Genomic DNA, 21,504 nt, shown 5'->3' with positions numbered 1-21,504 from the left:
CACGTGAATGTTGGCTTTCCATTATTTATGTTGTTATTGAAGATCAGCCTTAGGCCATGGTGATCTGATAGGACACATGGGAAATTTTTAATATTTTTGTATCTGTTGAGGCCTGTTTTGTGACCAATTATATGGTCAATTTTGGAGAAGGTACAGTGAGGTGCTGAGAAGAAGGTATATCCTTTTGTTTTAGGATAAAATGTTCTGTAGATATCTGTTAAGTCCATTTGTTTCATAACTTCTGTTAGTTTCATTGTGTCCCTGTTTAGTTTCTGTTTCCACAATCTGTCCATTGATGAAAGTGGTGTGTTGAAATCTCCCACTATTATTGTGTGAGGTGCAATGTGTGCTTTGAGCTTTACTAAAGTGTCTTTAATGAATGTGGCTGGCCTTGTATTTGGAGCATAGATATTCAGAATTGAGAGTTCCTCTTGCAGGATTTTACCTTTGATGAGTATGAAGTGTCCTTCCTTGTCTTTTTTGATAACTTTGGGTTGGAAGTCGATTTTATCCGATATTAGAATGGCTACTCCAGCTTGTTTCTTCAGACCATTTGCTTGGAAAATTGTTTTCCAGCCTTTCACTCTGAGGTAGTGTCTGTCTTTTTCCCTGGGATGGGTTTCCTGTATGCAGCAGAATGTTGGGTCTGTTTGTGTAGCCAGTCTGTTAGTCTATGTCTTTTTATTGGGGAATTGAGTCCATTGATATTAAGAGATATTAAGGAAAAGTAATTGTTGCTTCCTTTTATTTTTGTTGTTGCAGTTGGCATTCTGTTCTTGTGGCTGTCTTCTTTTTGGTTTGTTGAGGGATTACTTTCTTGCTTGTTCTAGGGCGTGATTTCTGTCCTTGTATTGCTTCTTCTCTGTTATTATCCTTTGAAGGGCTGGATTCGTGGAAAGATAATGTGTGAATTTGGTTTTGTCTTGGGATACTTTGGTTTCTCCATTCATGGTAATTGAGAGTTTGGCCGGGTATAGTAGCCTAGGCTGGCATTTATGTTCTCTTAGTGTCTGTATAATATCTGTCCAGGCTCTTCTGCCTTTCATAGTCTCCGGTGAAAAGTCTGGTGTAATTCTGATAGGTCTGCCTTTATATGTTACTTGACCTTTCTCCCTTACTGCTTTTAATATTCTCTCTTTATTTAGTGCATTTGTTGTTCTGATTATTATGTGTCAGGAGGAATTTCTTTTCTGCTCCAGTCTATTTGGAGTTCTGTAGGCTTCTTGTATGTTCATGGGCATGTCATTCTTTAGGTTTGGGAAGTTTTCTTCTATAATTTTGTTGAAGACATTTGCCGGCCCTTTAAGTTGAAAATCTTCATTCTCATCAACTCCTATTATTTGTAGGTTTGGTCTTCTCATTGTGTCCTGGATTTCCTGGATGTTTTGAGTTAGGATCTTTTTGCATTTTCCATTTTCTTTGATTGTTGTGCCGATGTTCTCTATGGAATCATCTGCACCTGAGATTCTCTCTTCCATCTCTTGTATTCTGTTGCTGATGCTCGTGTCTATCATTCCAGATTTCTTTCCTAGGGTTTCTATCTCCAGCGTTGCCTCACTTTGGGTTTTCTTTATTGTGTCTACTTCTTTTTTTAGGTCTAGTATGGTTTTGTTCATTTCCATCACCTGTTTGGATGTGTTTTCCTGTTTTTCTTTAAGGACTTGTAACTCTTTAGCAGTGTATTTCCTTAAGTGAGATATTAAAGTCCTTCTTGATGTCCTCTACCATCATCATGAGATATGCTTTTAAATCCAGGTCTAGCTTTTCAGTTGTGTTGGGGTGCCCAGGACTAGGTGGCGTGGGAGTGCTGCGTTCTGATGATGGTGAGCGGTCTAGATTTCTGTTAGTAGGATTCTTACGTTTGCCTTTGCCATCTTGTATTCTCTGGAGCTAGTTGTTATAGTTGTCTCTGGTTAGAGCTTGTTCCTCGGATGATTATGTTAGCCTCTATCAGCAGACCTGGGAGACTAGCTCTATCCTTAGTTTCAGTGGTCAGAGTACTCTCTGCATGCAAGCTCCCCTCTTGCAGGGATGCTGCCCAGATATCTGGTGTTTGAACCTGCCTCCTGGCAGTAGTTGTGTTCCACTCACCAGAGGTCTTAGGATCCCGTGGCAGATCCTGTGTGGGTCCTTGCGGGTGTTCGCCTACTCCCCCGGGCCAGGGACCACGGTGCTGCAGTGGGCCGGCCGGAAGGGACTTCCCTCTGAGAGAATCTTACCCATCTTTTTTATCTAGAGGAGGCACTTTATCAATCACAGAGCAGAAAGTTGTGCCTGTCGTAGGTTGCCATTGGAAAGTACAACTCTTAGCCATCATTGGCATGTGAATAATCTTGTATCTGTAGCCTCTCTTACATTGAGAAGATTTTCAAGACAATCTTACCCATCATTGATCAGCAACTTCTGCTAGGGAAGATGTTGTACTTTGAACTTATGTAACTCTGCTTGACATCTGTAAAACCTCTGATGATTCCTCTCAAAAGAACAGGTAAGTTATCATCCTGAGTGAGGTAACCCAATCACAAAAGAACACACATGATATGCACACACTGATAAGTGGATATTAGCCCAGAAGCTCAGAATACCCAAGATACAATTTGCAAAACACATGAAACTAAAGAAGGAAGACCAAAGTGTGGATTCTTCAATCCTTAGAAGGGGGAACAAAATGCCCATGGAAGGAGTTACAGAGACAAAGTTCAGAGCAGAGACTGAAGGAATGACCATCCAGAGACTGCCCCACCTGGGGATCCATCCCATAAACAACCACCAAACCCAGAGACTATTGCAGATGCCAACAAGAGCTTGCTGACAGGAGATTGATATAGCTGTCTCCTGAGAGGCTCTGTCAGTGCCTGACAAATACAGAAGTGGATGCTTATGGACATCCATTGAACAGAGCACAGAGTCCCCAATGAAGGAGCTAGAGAAAGTACCCAAAGAGCTGAAGGGGTTTGCAGTCCCATAGGAGGAACAACAATATGAACTAGCCAGTACCCCCAGAGTTCCCAGGGACTAAACCACCAATCAAAGAGTACACATGGTAGGACTCATGGCTCTAGCTGCATATGTAACTGAGGATGGCCTAGTCGGTCATCAATGGGAGGAGAGGCCCTTGGTCCTGTGAAGGTTCTATGCCCCAGTATAGGGGAATGTCAGGGTCAGGAAGCAGGAGTGGGTGGATTGGGGAACAGGGGGAGTGGGGGAGGGGATAGGGGATTTTCAAAGGGGAAACTAGGAAAGGGGATAACATTTGAAATGAAAATAAAGAAAATATCTAATTAAAAAGTGTTACAAAATAACATTTTAAAAAATGAACAGGTAATAGACATGCCATTAAAAAAGAGCATAAAATCAAGTCCTGCTACATCCAGTAAGAGAGAAGCTAATGAGGACCATGAAGTGAAAATGGCCTGTAACTTTTTCAGAATATCTCTTTCAATGCTACCAGCATCAAAAGACAAAGGCTTTGCGTTTCTTAAACTTACAACCTCCTTATGTAGAACTAACAAATCAAAAAAAAAGTATTAGTACTATGCCAAATACCCTAAAGGTGCCTTTTTTACTCTGGTCCAGTTATTCTGACTCTAATTATATATTTTTAGAGTTCTACAGATCCAGAGATATCAAGCATGACGTTCCAAATGGCTTCTGAATTTCATTTCTTGTACCTCATTTCCCATGATCTGCACTATATCATATAATGCATCAATTCTTGGTTCTAGCTGTCTATCCAAATCTTCTTATATGCTCAAGGCATTGGTTACCCTTTCAAGCCCAAGGAACTAGCTGTGTGTACCTCTTGTGCCAAAGCTCATGCATAAGTAGTAGCACTGGCTATGAGAGCAACAGCATCAGCAATAATCTGCCCAACCATACACTTGCTCCTTGCCAGAGCATGATCTAATTCTTCCAGTATTTGTAAGACTTCTTCAGAATATCAGGGTTCAGATAAATTTATAGAAAACATAACAAAACTTGGTTGATATACTACCATTACAGACTGACCATCAATCAGTACAGAAACACAATTGGACAAAAGACAATTAAAACAAGAAATATTGAATTTATAATCATATCCAATAACAAAGGTAATAATACTCCTAATTAGTAAAAGATTAGGTGGGGCAAAGCAGGATGTCCCATTTACCTCAACCCCAAAACCTGTTCCATTTCTATCCACAGCAAACATAACATCTTACATGGCAGCTGCCAATTTCCAAATATGTCTCTGAAAATGTCAAAAACCAGCCCTACAAATTCCCACTGTAATTTCCTTTTGTTCAATTTTGGATTGATTTCCAGACCAATCCATGGTTGAGTCTGAATAACCGGTCACATTAAAGGAAAGAGGAGGGTCAGTACAACAACTTCTCTATTTGATTGTTTGTTTGTTTGTTTGTTTGTTTGTTGTTTTTCGAGGCAGTTTCCACAGTCTCTGTTCCACATGGTCTAAAAGCCTGAGGCAAGGCAGCTTGTCCAGTCTGAGATACAGGCATTCCTATCTTAATGATTTGCACTACAGTCTTAAAGACATTCTTCTTCCTAGTCTGAGGGTCCACAGAAACACATCCAGCACTGGTACTATTTCTAGTAAAACAAATAGGTAGACCTAGACCCATAGCAGTGTACTTCACCAGTTTGGAATGCTTTTCATTCTAGACCAAGGGAATCCTAACATTATTAGAGGTCACAAGTACTTTCTGCCTTGACCATATAGAAGGATGTAGCAAAGGTGAGTCAGTACAGCTTCCCCATCACCATCATCAGGACACTCAGCAAAATCATGGTCAGCATCATTCTTTGTCCCAGCATCAGCATGTCTCACCAATCGCTCTGGCAGCCACAATGTTCCTTCAGCACCCCACAGAAAAACCCAAACATGCCTTCTTCCCTATATTAATACTGGATAAGGACCATGCTATATGTCAGTAAGCAGATCCTTCCATTTCACCTGGGCATAAAAATGCTGAGTTTAGGATGCCATAGATGCTCAGCAGCAGAGAGTTCCTTGTCATCCAAGGTAAAAAAAAATTTTAAATAAAATTTTTTGGTGAAGGAGTATACAACTCCCCCTTTTTTCATTTTTGTAACTGATCTTTTAGAGTTCCTTGGGCTTGTTCCATGATCCCTTGTCCTTGAGGACATACAAAATGATGTATATTATATAGAAGATAACACATATTTTCTAGATTTAAATCATATTTAACTCATATTTTAATATATATGGTTTATTAAAAGTATATAATTTTCACTTAAAGCATATAATTAATACATGGTTTATATTTACTGTATATGATGTATATAATATACATATTAAATAGATAATGTTCATTTAAACTATATAATTAATTTTTAATGCATGTTGTTTATATTTACAGCATATAATATATTAATGTATAAAAATCATATTCAGTGTATATAGTTTTTATTTAATGTATAATTTATATTTAATATGAATAATCTATATATGCACATGTGAATAGGTATGTAGCTATTATATACATGTTAGATTTAACTCATATTTAATTCATATTTTAGCATATATACTTAACCTTTAATGTAGATTTTTATCTAAAGTTTATAATAAATCTTTTAAAAATACATATTAAGTTTTTTAAATCAGTGCAATCTTCATCTCTCTACTTTATATTCTTGTTCGCATATTTAGATACCAAAGTCAAATAGCTACAGCCAAGAAGACGCAAAAAGAGAACCAGGGTAATAGACTCTAATTTATTCAAGAGACTTGCCATTGTCTAAAATAACAAATATATGAGGCAAAAATATTGACAATAGGTTTTATTTTGTTTCATTTTATTGCTTGAAACATATATTTTATCCATAATAGTTAACACCACATCATTGGAAATACCTCAACAGTTCTAAAAATTATGCACTTTCTTCTCTTTAATGTATAAAGAGACTTTATATGTATATTCATATATGTCATTAATATATGAACATATGTACATAAATATATATATAAATATAAATGGTGTGTGGATATGTGTATGTGACATAGTATAGATGTGGATGTCAGAATTCTCCAATTTTGGGGAGTTGGTTCTCTCCTTCCACCTTTAGGGGTATCCCAGGAACTAAACTTGGGTTGCCAAGTACACATGGCAAACCCTTACCCAACTGAGTTATCTTGCTGACCCTATTAATGCGTTATGGAGAAGAAAATAAGGATCAAACACCTAACACACTTTCTAAAATTTAAACACCTAGGACTTTTACAGTTGCACCGACAATCTAACTCCCAGACAAAGAACTTATACTATCAGAGAGCTGACTGAGCCTCACATCCAGTGCCCTTCTTACATCTGTGTTCTTATATAAATAAGAAAATGCAAAGCCATCACCTAGTAATTAGCTCTTCACATAAGGTCACTAAGTACTAGTAGTTAATTTAATTAATGCAATATGCCCCAGAGAGATAGGTGTTCAAGTTCTATTTTTATTTTTATTTTCATTAAACCCTCTTAGCAACAGACATCAAGGCGATTACATCAGCAGCCACAGAACTTACTTTTTCTAACTAGTGACCTGGCAAGCTGATGTCATGGTTTGGATGTTGCCTTGGAAATAAAGCCTTGATAATCGAGGTGCAACACCATCAATGCAACAGCTGCCAGCCACAGCTGTTTGCTTGCTTTATGATTCCCCTTCAGAGTTTAAGAGATGAATATCACATCTGGAACTAATGATAGAACTTGCACCTAAAATGTGCAACAAGAGCCTTCGGCCACACTGGGGTTCTGAGTAAGTCAGTGACCTTCTGTTTTTAAATTGCCCTGATAAACTTTTACAGCTCTGAACCTGACTGCTCACAGCTACTCATCCTTGGGTCTGAAAGGACACAGAAAATACACTGCCCTTGTCCCATAATTTCAGTCAGCTGGACACCATCCTAGGAACCCTTACTGCAGTATTATTGGCATAGTGAGAAGAGGGCAAAAGTATAGCTGCAAATGGATGGCTTTGTCAGAAATTGGGAATAGTGCCTCTCTGCTCTGACTTATGACCAACTGTGAACAAACTCTCCAGGAAACTTCAGGATTTCTCACCTTCTCCATAGGGGAGAAAAAAATCAATGTACACAAGGTTTTCTGACTATCCAACTTCAAGAAAATTCTTCCTTCTGCTGGAAGATAATTTTCATTATACTCAAACTACCAGACAGAAGACCCAGGTATTTTTGGAGGAACTGCGAGAATCAGAAGGCACTCAGGTGAGATTTATAGATATTTTAATTTTGTTCTTATTCATGATCTAATACATTTTTCTGAAAGATGTAGTTTCACACAACATATACTTTTAGATTTATTTAGTTTATCTTACTTGGATGAGTGTTTTGATTGCATGCATGTGTGTAAGTACCATGTAAGTGCCTGTACCCATGGAGGTTAGAAAAAGGACTCAAATACACTGGAACTGGAGTTACAGGTGTTGGGGACCAAGCCCAGGTCATCTGCAACAGTGACAGGTGCTCTTAACTCTGAATCGTCACTCTAGCCCATATTTTTACCTCAGTTATTTTATGTCACTGGACAGTACATTTTCTAAGAATCTTTTCATGTGAGCTCACAGAAGTCCGAGAAAAATGTTGACAGGAGAAAGGGTGAGGTAACTGTGTAAATCACTGTCCAATGAGGAGGAAGCAGAAGTCTTTGCTTCAGACCAAATGTCACATGATGAATTTAAAATCAATATCTGGCCCTTCAACCTTAAGTTTTTAAACAAGGAAAGTGGTTGTAAGTCACTAATTAAATAATTTAAATAGTTTTCTGTGCAAAAGAAAAATGTTAAATGTATGTTCTAAGAGAAATGATAAGATGTAAAATTAATCCATAGCTATGTTAAGATATTGCTGTAAATTGTAACAAGACACTAGTCTAGTTGTTTTTTTTTAGGTGTTAATTGAAAGATCCCTGTCTAAAAGTATCCTGTTTGCCATTTGGTTAGTGCCTCAATTTGACCCTACTGTTAATCTTTCTTTTGACATAAACAGCAAAAATGCCCATTGTTTGCATAAGTCTGGCACGGTGAATGGCAGGGAATATTAGAAATTTCTGAGAGCAGAAGGGAGTTTCCCCTAAGCAGTATTGGGAAGAAGTGTTTGTCCAGCAGAGTCTGATCCTGAGGAATGTTGTAGGACAGGCAGCACAGGATGAGGGGCTCTGGGGGACAAAGACAAACAGGTCCCCTGGGTGAGCCACCACTGGAAAGCTGTGTGCAAAGATGGCATGATTGGGCAAGCCTGAGAAGTGGGCTCATGGAAGAGCAAACCCCAAGCAGACTCAGGACACCTAAGAGAAGAAAGAGGCCATTGAGATACCTCTGCTTGACTCTCCTATTATGCTGGACACCACAGAAATTCAAAGCAATGGTAAAGTAGATAAAGCCCAGGACCAGGAGACCTGAACTCTAGACCCAGCTTAAACTCCAATTTTGAGTAACCTTGAGCCTAATTACTGTTTCAGCTCAATATGCCTCATTTTTGCCATTTGTTAAAGTGTGTGGGGGGGGGGAACTAAACCCTCAACTCCCATTAAGAACTAAAATTCTGGGAGTTTCATATAGACCATGAAATTGTTATTTAAAAAAAAAACAGTAGTGGTAGTGGAGAGAGGTCTCAGCGATTATGATCACTGGCTGCTCTTGCAGAGGCACCAAGATCTTTTGATAGCACTTACGTGGAAGCTTTTAAGTATCTGCAACTCCAGTTCCAGAAGAATCTCATGCCCTCTTCTGACTTCCATGGGTACCAGACATTCACATGATGCACATTAACATATGCAGGCAAAACAACCATGTACATAGAATAGATAGACAGACAGATGGATACATACATACATATGTATATACATACATAGATACAGACAGACAGACATAAATGGATGAATACATACATTCATACATACATACATACATACATACATACACACACACAGTTAGATACAGGAGAGAGAGAGAATTAGAGGATGGATAGATAGATGATAGATAGATAGATAGATAGATAGATAGATAGATAGATAGATAGATAGATAGATAGATAGATAGATAAAATCTTGCAAAGTAACAGTGACATTTGGATCAGAGGAAAGCTAATATAAAAAATGAATAAAACAACTTCTTTGTATTTACTCATAGACCAGTAAATCAAGCAACAGAATGAGAATCTGAAGAGCTGGGGATGATCTAGTCAGTGTTGCCAAGCCTGGACCTTGACCTTCAGGTTGAGGACAAGTCTGTCTGCATCTTAGGGCTCCTAGGTTTGTGCAGCCTTCTCTAAGGAACTGTTCAACAAACATCACAGCCACATGGCCATCTGTCCAGCAGCATGGTGAATGGCTGTGGTCCTCAAATACTGATGTTGTGGACATCAAGCTCCCAGCATCTGGGCAAAAGGAGAGAAGACATTTGGGCTCATGAAAAATACAATCAGAAAACAATAGAAAATATATTCAAAGGCCAAGTTTATGGACCTTAGACAAAGGACTTATTTAGACTGTGGATAACCTTAGTCCATAGTCTGAGCTGGTTGAGATGGCACACATCAGCAAACTCAGCAGTCAGGAAGTGAGGGAGGTGGATCAGGACTTCAAGGACACCCTCAGCTACATAGCAAGTCTGGACTCTTTGAGATTCTGTCTCCAAAAAAAACAAAAACAAAAACAAAAACATATAACATAACTCTAAATACTGATACGTGACTACAGGAGAAATAGCTTCTTTGAGCTCTCCACCTCCTTCTTCAACATAATTTTTAATTTCCTAGTAAATAAAGGCTCACTATAGCATTACTCCCAAAGTGTTGGTTTAACATCTAGTGGAGATGCTGAAATAGAATTTGTTTAAGAAACACAAAACAGAGGTTGTTGTTTCACAGGTTAAGTGAGCATTTCACGTTTGAGCTGCTATCAAATTCAAAGCACCAAGGGTGGAGAGAGAGGGGAACAGAACAGGAAATAAACACAAGATATTTGACCCACAAATTATAAATATAGACGAGGTCATAAATAACCAAGAAATTAAGGGACCAAATGATTGATGTACATGTTAAGTGTTATATTCATTTCAAGCTTTTAATCTAATTTTTGACAGAGAATTAAAAGAATGGAAAAGGCTGTCCTCATCAACGAAACTTCAGTGATGTCATTTCGGCTCACAGGTTTATCTACAAATCCATTAGTACAAATGGCTGTTTTTTTCATATTCCTCATTTTCTATGTCCTGACACTGGTTGGTAACATCCTCATTGTCATAACAATCATATATGACCGCCGGCTCCATACTCCCATGTATTTCTTCCTCAGCAATCTGTCCTTTATTGATGTCTGCCATTCCACTGTCACTGTCCCAAAGATGCTGAGTGACACCTTCTCAGAAGAAAAGCTCATCTCCTTTGATGCCTGTGTGGTCCAGATGTTCTTCCTGCACCTCTTTGCCTGCACAGAGATCTTCCTTCTTACTGTCATGGCCTATGATCGCTATGTGGCTATTTGTAAACCTTTGCAGTATATGACAATAATGAACTGGAAGGTGTGTATGATGCTGGCAGCAGCCCTATGGACAGGGGGGACCATCCATTCCATATCTCTCACCTCACTCACCATCAAGCTGCCCTACTGTGGTCCTGATGAGATTGACAACTTCTTCTGTGATGTACCTCAAGTGATCAAACTGGCTTGCACTGACACCCACATCATTGAGATTCTCATTGTCTCCAACAGTGGGCTGATCTCTGTGGTATGTTTTGTGGTTCTTGTAGTGTCCTATGCAGTCATCCTTGTGAGTCTGAGGCAACAGATCTCTGACGGCAAGAGGAAAGCCTTGTCCACCTGTGCAGCCCATCTCACCGTAGTCACTCTGTTTCTGGGACACTGTATCTTCATCTACTCACGCCCATCCACCAGCCTTCCTGAGGACAAGGTTGTGTCTGTGTTTTTCACTGCTGTTACCCCTCTACTGAATCCCATTATCTACACCCTTAGGAATGAGGACATGAAGAGTGCCTTAAACAAGTTAATTAAGAGAAGAGAAAAGTGAAAATGATAAGCCCTTAGGATTCTTGATGATCCAAACCAAAGCAGCAACTATTATATTTACGAGATGATATGACTTATAACATTTTCTTCTGGTCCTACATCTAACAATCAAAGTAAATGCTGTGACTGGTAACATCTTCCACATTGTAGACATTATCATAGTGAGTGGGACTTAGTTAATTATCTCAACAGCACTAGTTACATGTTCATCTAATTACAACAAAACAAAAGCTTACTCTGAGAAAATACCATGCTGAACATTAACCCTGCTACAAAATCATAGACAGAACTCAGGGGACCCAGAATGTAGCTCAGTGCAGAATGTGTACTTGGCATATAGAAGACCCTGGGTTCACTTCCCTACTTGACAAAAAAAAATAAATAAAAATCACAAGATTGGATTTCAAAGCAGATCACCAACACGCTATTGTTCCAAGAACTGGGAGAAAATACCAATTTGAATTCATTATCTCATTCTGTTCTTCCTGCTTTTCAATTAACCAGCAATCTAAACAAGACCAGATTTCTGGACCACTCTCATGTACATTGCTCATTTCGATGTTTGCCTAAATGAATTCTCAAGTGCAGGTAAATGAAAAAAAGAATATTTCAATATGACCAGTAACAAAGAATAACTTGGAACCACTGAAGTTACTAATCCCCTGAGAGTTCATCCAAATCTGCCATCAGAGTAATGAAATGGGGACATTTTATTTCTTATTTCACAAATACTTCCTGAACATCAAATTTATGCTAGATACTAGATTTGTGGTTATAAACACAACAAATATGTAGACAGTCCTACATGTAGGAAATAGTCTAGTAAAAAAAAATGTGAACAACTAAATACAGTTATAAATGCAACAAGAAAGAACAGAGTGAGTGTCATGGACTGACAGGGGCAGCATGTTCTGCACTTAGCAGTCCAGGAAACCCTTTTGAGGAAGTCCCATTATACCTAAGGTGTGAAACACAAGAAGAAACCAACCATAAAAAACAGAAGCAGCAAACATTCCAAATTGAGGAAATGTCAGGTACAAAAACCTCTGTGGGGAGACTGCTTGTTCCAAGTGACAACCACTATGGGGACAGCCTAGATAGCAGGGCAGGCTGGCAGCAGAAGGGCACTGAAGAAATGAAAAATCTGTGTTCACCTAAAGAGTTTAAGACTCTTTTCCATACAGTGTGAAGAAGCCAAAATGGGGTAAGCAAAGAAATGAGAAATTACATGTGGGTTTTGTTAGGTTAAAATGGATTTTTCTTATTGTTGTTAGTTGGTTGATAGTTGGCATGTTGGTTGGTTGGTTGGTTGGTTGGTTGGTTGGTTGGTTGGTTGGTTGGTTGGTTGGTTGGTTTTGGTTGGTTGGTTGGTTGGTTGGTTGGTTGGTTGGTTGGTTGGTTGGTTGGTTGGTTTTGGTTGTTCAAGATAGGGTTTATCTGTGTAGCTTTGGCTGTGCTGAAACTTGCTCTAAAGACCAGGCTGACCTTTGCCTCCCATGTTCTGGGATTAAAGGTGTATGCCACCACTGCAGAGCTTACTCTTCTGGTTGCCAAACTTTCATGTAGCTCAGTCTGGCCTTAAATTCCTGATCCTCTTGCCTTTAAGTTTCAGACACTAGAGTTACAGGCATGAACCACTGTGTCTAGATTGTTCTATTTATTATGTAGAGAACTAACCCAACTAAGCATATATTTCCAAACTACTAATAATCACTTGATGTTGCTTCAAATGCTGAAAGAGAACACCATCTTGAGTACATGGTCTATACCCAGCACCTTTAATTTCTCTGGGGTGGCCTGCAGCACAGCAAAGAGGTGTGTGACAAATGGAATTGGTAAACAAAGAATTGTGCCTCTACATATTTATAAAAGAGAAAATGCCTACACATGGTTGTCATCCCAGCATTTAAGATGTAGAGGCAAGGGGATCAGGACTTCATAGTCAGCCTCAACTACTTGTTGAGTTTAAGGTTAGCCTGGACTATATAAGAATCTGTATTTACAAAGGAGCATGACATACTGGAAATCAGACATACACTGTGACTCCATCAGTCAGAGTCACACTGCAGTTCAACCTGGATCTCCTGAGCCATCATCTATCAGTGAGGATACCATCAATAAATCCCTGGGCCAAAATAACCATCTCTACTTTTAATGGTCCTTTTGCCTGTAAGTGGATTAGTAGGTGACTTGAGCTTCAAAAGCTATTTCAGTTGTTCTGAGCTTTGGCTATGGAAGCATAGGGTACAGGGTGTACCCTAAGGTAGGGCATGTTAATTTCCCATAGACACATCAGCTCATCAATACCATGCTTTCTTTCCCCAAACCTAACTCCCTGAATACCATTAAAGCATATTTGTTCTTCTGCCTGGTGTAATAACTAAGCCAGGCTCTAAAATCATACAGTTCATATAAAAAGAAGTATCCTTTTCCTATAGGCAATGATAGATGTGAGAAGAGATTTTGATTGAGTACAAACAGAGCCCCTGTATGCAGCAATCAGCAGAGGAACCCATACTGATAGAAAAGGCAACATCACCCAATGTTGCCTAGCAGTCACTAAAGCTGTCACCTGTGAATTGTCACTACTGTTTGCAATTGTGTGAATTTTCACAACTCTCTAGAGACATAAAGTAAAACAGCTATTCTCCATTTCACAGAAATTATTTCAGACTCTGACAAAAGATAAGAATGTGTGTACTTACTTGATAAAGAATAAAATGAAAATAATCTTAACATTTTTATTTTGGGGGGTTTTGGTTTGGTTTGGACTTTAATCTTTTTGTTTCTTGTACTTGTTTTTGAGACAATATCTCTTGTAGTACTGGCTCTCTTCAAATGCACTGTATTACTGAGGCTCGCCCTTAATTCATTATCCTTTTGCCCTCACCTCCCAGGAGCTATGCTTACAAGACTGTAACACCTTGAATAGCTCAAAAGACCTTGACTCTTGCTCAGCTGCCTTTTCTTCAATCACTGAATCTCTCGGGCACAACATTCTATGCAATAGAAAAATATTTTAATGTTGCAAATAAAGTATTAGAGACATTTTTTATATAATAGATATCAATGGGTCTGAGCATCAATGCATGTAAATGTACACAATGTAAGGTGTAATTATTCTTTCCTAAATTCTTAAATATAAGTTTAGAAGTTATATCCAGACATTTTTTCATCACCCTATATTACACAAGACTTTTTTATTTTGACTTTGTTTTTATAAGAGGATTAAGGGATAGACAATATTTTGCACATTGTTATCGACTAAAGTAACAGTTTACATATATTAATACTTTTGTGAACAGTTCCTTGTTTGCTTAAATAGACCATACCTTTGCCCTATCACTTCAATCATATCTTGCCTTTTTGTTGCAGTTCGTGGGCTATTCACTCTGCACTTTATATGTCTGTGAGTACCTATGCCCATATTGTCTGGGTCCAATTCTCCAGAATACATTTGAGTTTCATTTCTAAAAATAACAGAATGTCAGATAATATCCATTGGATTCTAAATTCTTTTCAAAATAAGCAAAATTCTCCAAATGCATCACATACTTCTGACCTGCATCTCAAAATGTGTTATTAAATCTATAATACATCAACAAGTTCAAGAAACCAGGCTCTGAGATTGTAAACTAAGTTGCCCTCTTAACTATTTTGATTGGTTGACTTTTCCCAAACAGGCTATAAAATTTTACTATGAGTGTATTCTAAATTGTTGTGTGTGCTCTTATGGTAAGTACTGACACTAATATTTGTATTGGTGTTATAACCAAACTACTGCAACATAGTGCTTTAAACACCGTAAACATTGCATTGCAGTTCGGTGGTCTAGACATTCAATGCACAATGTAATCCAGACATTCAATGAACAACACCTGGACAAGCTTCAGGTATCAGGAAGATGGCATGTTTTCTGAAATCTCAGTTTCATTTTCCAATTTCTATAGGCCATTTGTATTCCAGGGATGTTGGTCCCTTCATCATCAAAGACAACAATCTTTCCTGGTTGCATCTCCCTCTGAGATTTTCTGCTTTCTTCTCTCTGTCAAGAGCACTTGTTACTCTTGTAGAAGACCTGGATTCAGTTCCTAGCACCTACATAGTGGATCACAACTATCTGTAACTCCAGTTCAAAGGGATTCAATAACTTCTTCTGGCCTCCATAGGCATCAGGCACTTCTGGTACATATATGTCCATGTGGGCAATGACCCATTCACATAAAAAGAAATAAATTCTTTTAAAATAACCAGAAATAAAATTTACATATGACCCTTCTGTACAACTCTTCTCATATACTCAAAGGACTTTATATCCTACTATAGAAACACTTGCACATTCATGTTCATCAAGACTGAACTCACAATAGTTAGAATATACAATCAAAATAGATGTTCATCAACAATTAGATGGACAAGAAAAATTAGATAGGGCTGGAGAGATGGCTTAGTGGTTAAGAGCACTGACTGCTCTTCCAGAGTTCCTGAGTTCAATTCCCAGCAACCACATGGTGGCTCTCAAACATCTCTAATAGGATCCAATCAATGCCCTTTTCTGATGTGTCTGAAACCAGCTACAGTGTACTCATATAAAATAAATAAATATTTTTTAAAAAAGAAAAATTAGATAGATAGATAGATAGATAGATAGATAGATAGATAGAGATAGTACAATGTTATTCATCTGTAAAGAGAAATGAGATAATGAATTTTGTTGATAAATGAATGGGACACAATTATCAAAGTGAGCAATTCAGGCCTCATAAGACAAATGTCTCATATTCTCTCTTATATAGGAAACTTGGTATCAAGATTTGTATATTTGAGCACAAGTGGAAGCCAGAAATTGACCTTTGATGGAGAAAACACACTAACTTATAGTCTTATAGGTTAAAAGTGAGGGAAAATATGATACTGGGGTGGAAAAGCCTTTAAACATTGTGGTAGTTTCGATAAGGATGCCCCCCATATGTTCATATGTTTGAATGCTTAGTCATTGAGAATGCCACTACTTTGAAATAATTATTGAGGTTTCAAAAACCCAAGCCAACCAATCCCAATCTCTCTCTCCTCTCCTTTCCTCTTCTCTTCTCTTCTCTTCTCTTCTCTTCTCTTCTCCTCTCCTCTCCTCTCCTCTCCTCTCCTCTCTCTCTCTCCTCTCCTCTCCTCTCTCTCTCTCTCTCTCTCTCTCTCTCTCTCTCTCTCTCTCTCTCTCTCTCTCTCTCTTCCTGCTGCCTGTGGATCCAGATATAGAACTCTTAACTCTTTTTCAAGCACCAGTTGTGCCTGCATGTTACCATGTTTCCTGCCATGCTAGTAATTAACTAAACCTCTGAAACTTTAAACAAATGCTAACTAAATTCTTTCTCTTGTAAGAATAGTTGCCATAGTCATGACGTCTCGTCACAGCAATAGAAAGATTAAAGTTGCTACCAGAGGATTGGGTATTGCTACAACAGGCCTGACCATGTTTCTTGTTGGTGGAATGTGGACTTTGGCTTAGGAAAGCAGTGAAACACTTTAAGTGAGGCTTAATGGGTCACACTAGTAGGAGTGTGGACACTGGTACTAAGAGAAATGTAAATTATGATAGCCCAGTTCAAGAAGTTTCAGAGTAGAAGAATATTAGAGTAAGTGGCCTAGAGACCATGCTTGGGAAATTTTGACTAAGAAAAAAAGATGTGGCTGTTTTCTGCCCTTATTTAAAAAAAAAAATCTGCCTTAGGCTAAACTGAAGCACTTTGGATTAATAGTGTTGGCAGAGGAGATTTCAAGACAGCCTAATTCTAACTGTGTTACTTGGTTATTATTGACCACTCTTGTGCAGATCTATAATTTTAAAAGGTGAAAAGGTGAAAGCTGGGCAAGGAACAGTACAAAATGTACATTTTGAAGAGAAAAAGAACACCAGAAAGTATAATGGAACTAGGTTCAGAGCTAAAGGAGATAAAAAGGTTAAGCTTTAAACTAAATAGCATAAAGGGAATGGTGGCCTACGGGGAAGACTCCATCCAGATAAGCTTCCAATTTATGGAAAGAAATTAAAGGAAAGCTTAAGCAGTGGAGGACACATCAAAAACAGAAATCTGGTGAACATGTGGGAGCTATATTGCAGCCCCAACAAGCAGTAGAACTTGGCAGCTTCCACCATGTGGTTCTGGCCAAGGACACAAGAAAGTGGTTGTAGAATCTCACTCTACAGCTAATGAAAGTTGCTGAGGCCCAGCATGTGTCAGAGGTGCCCCTGCACAGAGGCCCAAAAGGGCCATCGTGTGGAACTGTGAAGATGAAGCTTGGATTGTATTGGAGACCTCAAGATGTTGGAGATACCAGAGTGTGAGGATGCCTGCAAAGGAAAGCTGCAAACCGAGTATAGAACCTGCCAAGAGAGAGAAGAAGTATGTTCCAGTCAACAAGGCTAAAAGGAATTGGAGATCCAAAGAGTGTTTTGACATGAGACATGAAGATGCAGAATTTACAGTTTGCCCAGCTGATTTTAGGTCTCTCTTTGGTCCAGAATTTTCTCACTGTGCTCCCTTTCCCCCATTTTGGAATAGTAACATATATTCTGTGTCATTGTATATTGGAAGTACATGATGCACTTTATAATTTTGATTTTATAGTAGGTTATAGTTAAGAGACTGCCATGAGTATTAAAGACTTTGACCTTTGGACTTTTAAACAGTGTTGAGACTCTTATAGACTATGGGGACTTTTGAAGTTGTACTGAATGCATTTTTGCACTATGGTATAGCTACAAGCCTATAAGAGCCAGAGAGTGAAATGTAGTGGTTTGAGTAAGAATAACCACCCCCATACATTCATATCTGAATTTTAAGTCATCAAAAGGTGACACTACTTGGGAGGGATTAGGAAGTGTTGTCTTATTGGAAGAAGTATGTAACTGGGAGTGGGCTTTGAAATTTCAGAAACTCAAGTCAGTCCCATTTGTTCTCTTTCTTCCTGCTGCCTGCCAATCCTGATGTAGAACTCTCAGTTCCTCTCCGTGCCTGCATGGCACTATGATTCCTGCCATGCTGATAGTGGACTAGACCTCTGAAACTGTAAGCCAGCCCCAATTAAATGTTTTCCTTTATAAGAGTTACCATGGTCATGGTCTCTCTTCATAGCGATAGACTAAGACTAAAATAATGACCAATAGATTCAGAAAAGTCTTCTAACAAAATCCAGTATTCCTTCATGATGAAGGTCCCTGAAGAGACAGAAATTGAAAGAACATGTCTTAACATAATAAAGGCTCTATACAACAAAGGTATAGCCAAAATTTTTATTGGCAAGTATTACACCAGGAAGGACAAGATAAGGTTCCCTACTCTCTCCACTTCAACTCAACATAGTGTTCCGTGAAGTCCTAACTGGAACGATAGGACAAGAAAAGGAAATAAAGGAACAAAAGTAAAAAGGCAAGTCAAAGTATTGTTTTGTTTTCTTTTCTTTTGTTTTGTTTTGTTTTGTTTTGTTTTTTCTAGACAGGGTTTCTCTGTATAGCTCTGGCTGGCCTAGAAACCACTCTGTAGACCAGGCTGGCCTCGAACTCAGAAATCTGCCTGCCTCTGCCTCCCAAGTGCTAGGATTAAAGGTGTGCACCACCATTGCCTGAAGTCAAAGTATTTTTATTTGCAGATGATGTGATTCTACATATAAAGGACCCTAAAGACTCTACCAGAAAACTTTTAGAACTGATTGAAACTTTCAGCAAGGTGGCAAGATACAAAATTAAGATACAAAAGTCAGTATCCTCAAACACAAATACACTTAGAAAGAAAAGAAAAACAAAAATAATTACCTAATCCACAAAGTGAAACATGTCTACAATGAAAATATTAAACCACAAAAAAATTCACTGAAGAATATTCTAGAAGGTGGAGATACAGCTCTCGTGTTTATGGACTGAAGGAATTAATAATATGAAATGCTATTCTACCAAAAGTAGTCTTCAGGCTTGTGCATTCCTCATCAAAACCTCAATGCCATTCTTCATATAAATAGAAAATATAATCTTAAACTTCATATGGAACTACAAAATACACCAAATATCTAAGGCAAGCCTGAATAAAAGGAATAATGTTGTCAGTGTCACATACCTGAGTTAAGTTTATTTAGAGCTATAAGTCACAAGAATATTTTGATATAAGCAAATAACTAGACATATAGATGGATGGAGCAGAATGGAGGAACCAAATATTAAGCCCACACATCAATAGGCACCTGATTTTTTAAGCAAAAATTCCAAAAATATACATTGAAGGAAAGATAGTCTCTTCAATAAATTATGCTAGTAACTGCATATTTATAGGTAGAATAATAAAATTAGATACCTATAACTCACCGTATACAAGAAAAATCAACTCCAAAGCTGTTAGAGGAGAAAGTAAAGAATGCACTTGAAAACACAGGGTTGGAGAATGATTTTCTGAGTAGGACTCCTGTAGTCACTCAGAAAATAATGCTAATACTTGATGATGGATCCTCATGAAATTAAACACTTCAGCGCTGCAAGGAAACTGTTATTATGTAAAAAGGGGCAGACCACAAAATGGAGGAAATTTTTGCCAGCTTTATATCTGCTAGAGACGGTTTACACCTAGAATACACCAAGAACTCAAAAAACTAAAGAAAAAAATCAAACCCAATCAATTAATGGGCTAATGAAATGAACAGATCATTCTCAAAAGATACAGTAAAAGTAGTCAATAAAGATTTGAAAAATGTTCCACATCAGTAGTCATCAGAGAAATAAAAATTAAAGCTACATTGAGAGTCCATCTCTCACCAATGAGAATGATGACATTAGAAAAACAACGTCAGACCCCTTAGAATGAGTTATATGTGGTTGTGAGCCATCATGTGAGCACCAGGATCCAAACCCAGGTCCTCTGCAAGAACAGCAGCACTCTTAACCTCTGAGCCATTTCTCTGGCCCCAACTCCATACTTTATGAATTACTGAAAGCTTCCTCCTCACTTAGGTACAAAGCTGCCTGTACTATAAAACCCCTGCCCTATACTGCCCTATAGAAACTACTCATCACAATAAGACTGAAAGAAAAACAAATATTATGCAGATCAGAAAGGAAGAAGCAAACTTCTTATTCGTAGATGATGCTGTTACCAAGGTGAAAGACTTAAAACCCTGCTGAAGATCTGAAGGGCGGCAGCTCACTCGCAGAGTGCTTGCCAACATTTGTAAGGTCTTGTGATCAATCTTTGTCAAAAGGGGAATAGAGACAAGAAGGAAAGAAAGAAAGAAAGAAAGAAAGAAAGAAAGAAAGAAAGAAAGAAAGAAAGGAGAAGGTGAGGTGGTAAGGGTACAAGAGAGACAAGGAAAAGAGATTTTGTCTAGCCCAACTTTTGATTGAATTTAGCAATGTCAACGGAATAAATATAAGTATATATAATTGCATATTAACAATAAACATGTAAAAACGAAATTAACGATAACAATCAATACAGCAAACCGCCAGTTCCTAACTGCCTTCACTACTTCTCTGAGCCTGTAATGTTAGCATCAGACTTCAGTGTCTCTCTCCTTCTAGGTTAGACTCAATACCAATGACTTTCCAGGGACCTTCCTGGCTTTTCAGCACTGAATTGGTGCTGCTAGGTATCAGCTTTATGAACTCAACCTACCTGGCTCTCTGCCTCTCTGGTGTGCACACACAACCACTGTTAGAGTATCCAGCCTCTATAATGGGAGAAAAGATGCTATATCCCTAACAGCCTGAAAATTAAAACTATAAAATAAACCGATGGTAGACAAGTTAATAAGAAATGTTTGTCTTAGTTTTTATACTTTATTGTTTATTTAATGTGCAAGTGGCATTTCATTGTGCCGTTTTCATAAATTCAAGTCATTGTGTTTCACTTCCTAAAGTGCCCTCTCTTTTGCCCCACTTCTCATTATGATAGTGTATATATATATATAAAGAGTGTGTGTATATATATACATATATATGATAGTGTGTGTATATATATATCCTCAGCTTATATATGTGTGTGTATAATACATATGAGAAACCACATATGAGAGAAATTATGAGATATTTGTTTCTTTCCCCTTTCTTACTTTGCTTGTTCCCATTACTCTATTCTTTTAGATATTTCCTGTAAAGTGTTCATCAATCTGTCTTATTTCTATTTGGGGTTTTTTGTCTATAGGAGTTCATGTATGAGTGAAAATATGTGATTATTTGTATTTCAACTCTGCCTTGCTTTATTCTTGAGACAAGGCCTCATGAAACTCAGGCTGACTTCAAACTCACAATATAGCCATAGCTAGCCTTGACTCCTGATCTTCCTGCCTCCCCACGCCAAATACTGAAATTAGAGGCATGCACCACCATGCCTAATTCAAGCTTCTGTCACTTAATATAGTCATCTACAGCTCCATCTATGCTCCTATAGCTGATAAATTTCATTCTTCTTTA

At 38.2% G+C, this 21,504-nt stretch overlaps 1 protein-coding gene and 1 further gene across 1 annotated transcript; one reads left to right on the top strand and one right to left on the bottom strand.

Annotated features, from left to right (window-relative positions):
* Tcra (T cell receptor alpha chain) overlaps positions 1 to 21,504 on the bottom strand; it is a 1,796,232-nt gene that overhangs the window by 1,750,066 nt on the left and 24,662 nt on the right.
* Olfr1508 (olfactory receptor 1508) lies at positions 6,672 to 11,412 on the top strand. The gene is made up of 2 exons (NM_020513.3): positions 6,672 to 7,237; positions 10,114 to 11,412. Exon 2 carries the CDS (start codon positions 10,126 to 10,128, stop codon positions 11,056 to 11,058), a length of 933 nt encoding a protein of 310 aa, NP_065259.1. The 5' UTR covers positions 6,672 to 7,237; positions 10,114 to 10,125; the 3' UTR covers positions 11,059 to 11,412.

Source organism: Mus musculus, chromosome 14 (genome assembly GCF_000001635.26).
Source record: "Mus musculus strain C57BL/6J chromosome 14, GRCm38.p6 C57BL/6J".
Classification (NCBI taxonomy): Eukaryota; Metazoa; Chordata; class Mammalia; order Rodentia; family Muridae; genus Mus; species Mus musculus.
The sequence above is the reverse complement of the archived record's forward strand: the minus strand, read 5'-3'. Positions and strand labels throughout refer to the sequence as shown.

Coding starts and splice junctions, on each gene's coding strand:
- Olfr1508 (NM_020513.3), top strand. CDS start 10,126: ATGGAAAAGGCTGTCCTCATCAACGAAACTTCAGTGATGTCATTTCGG.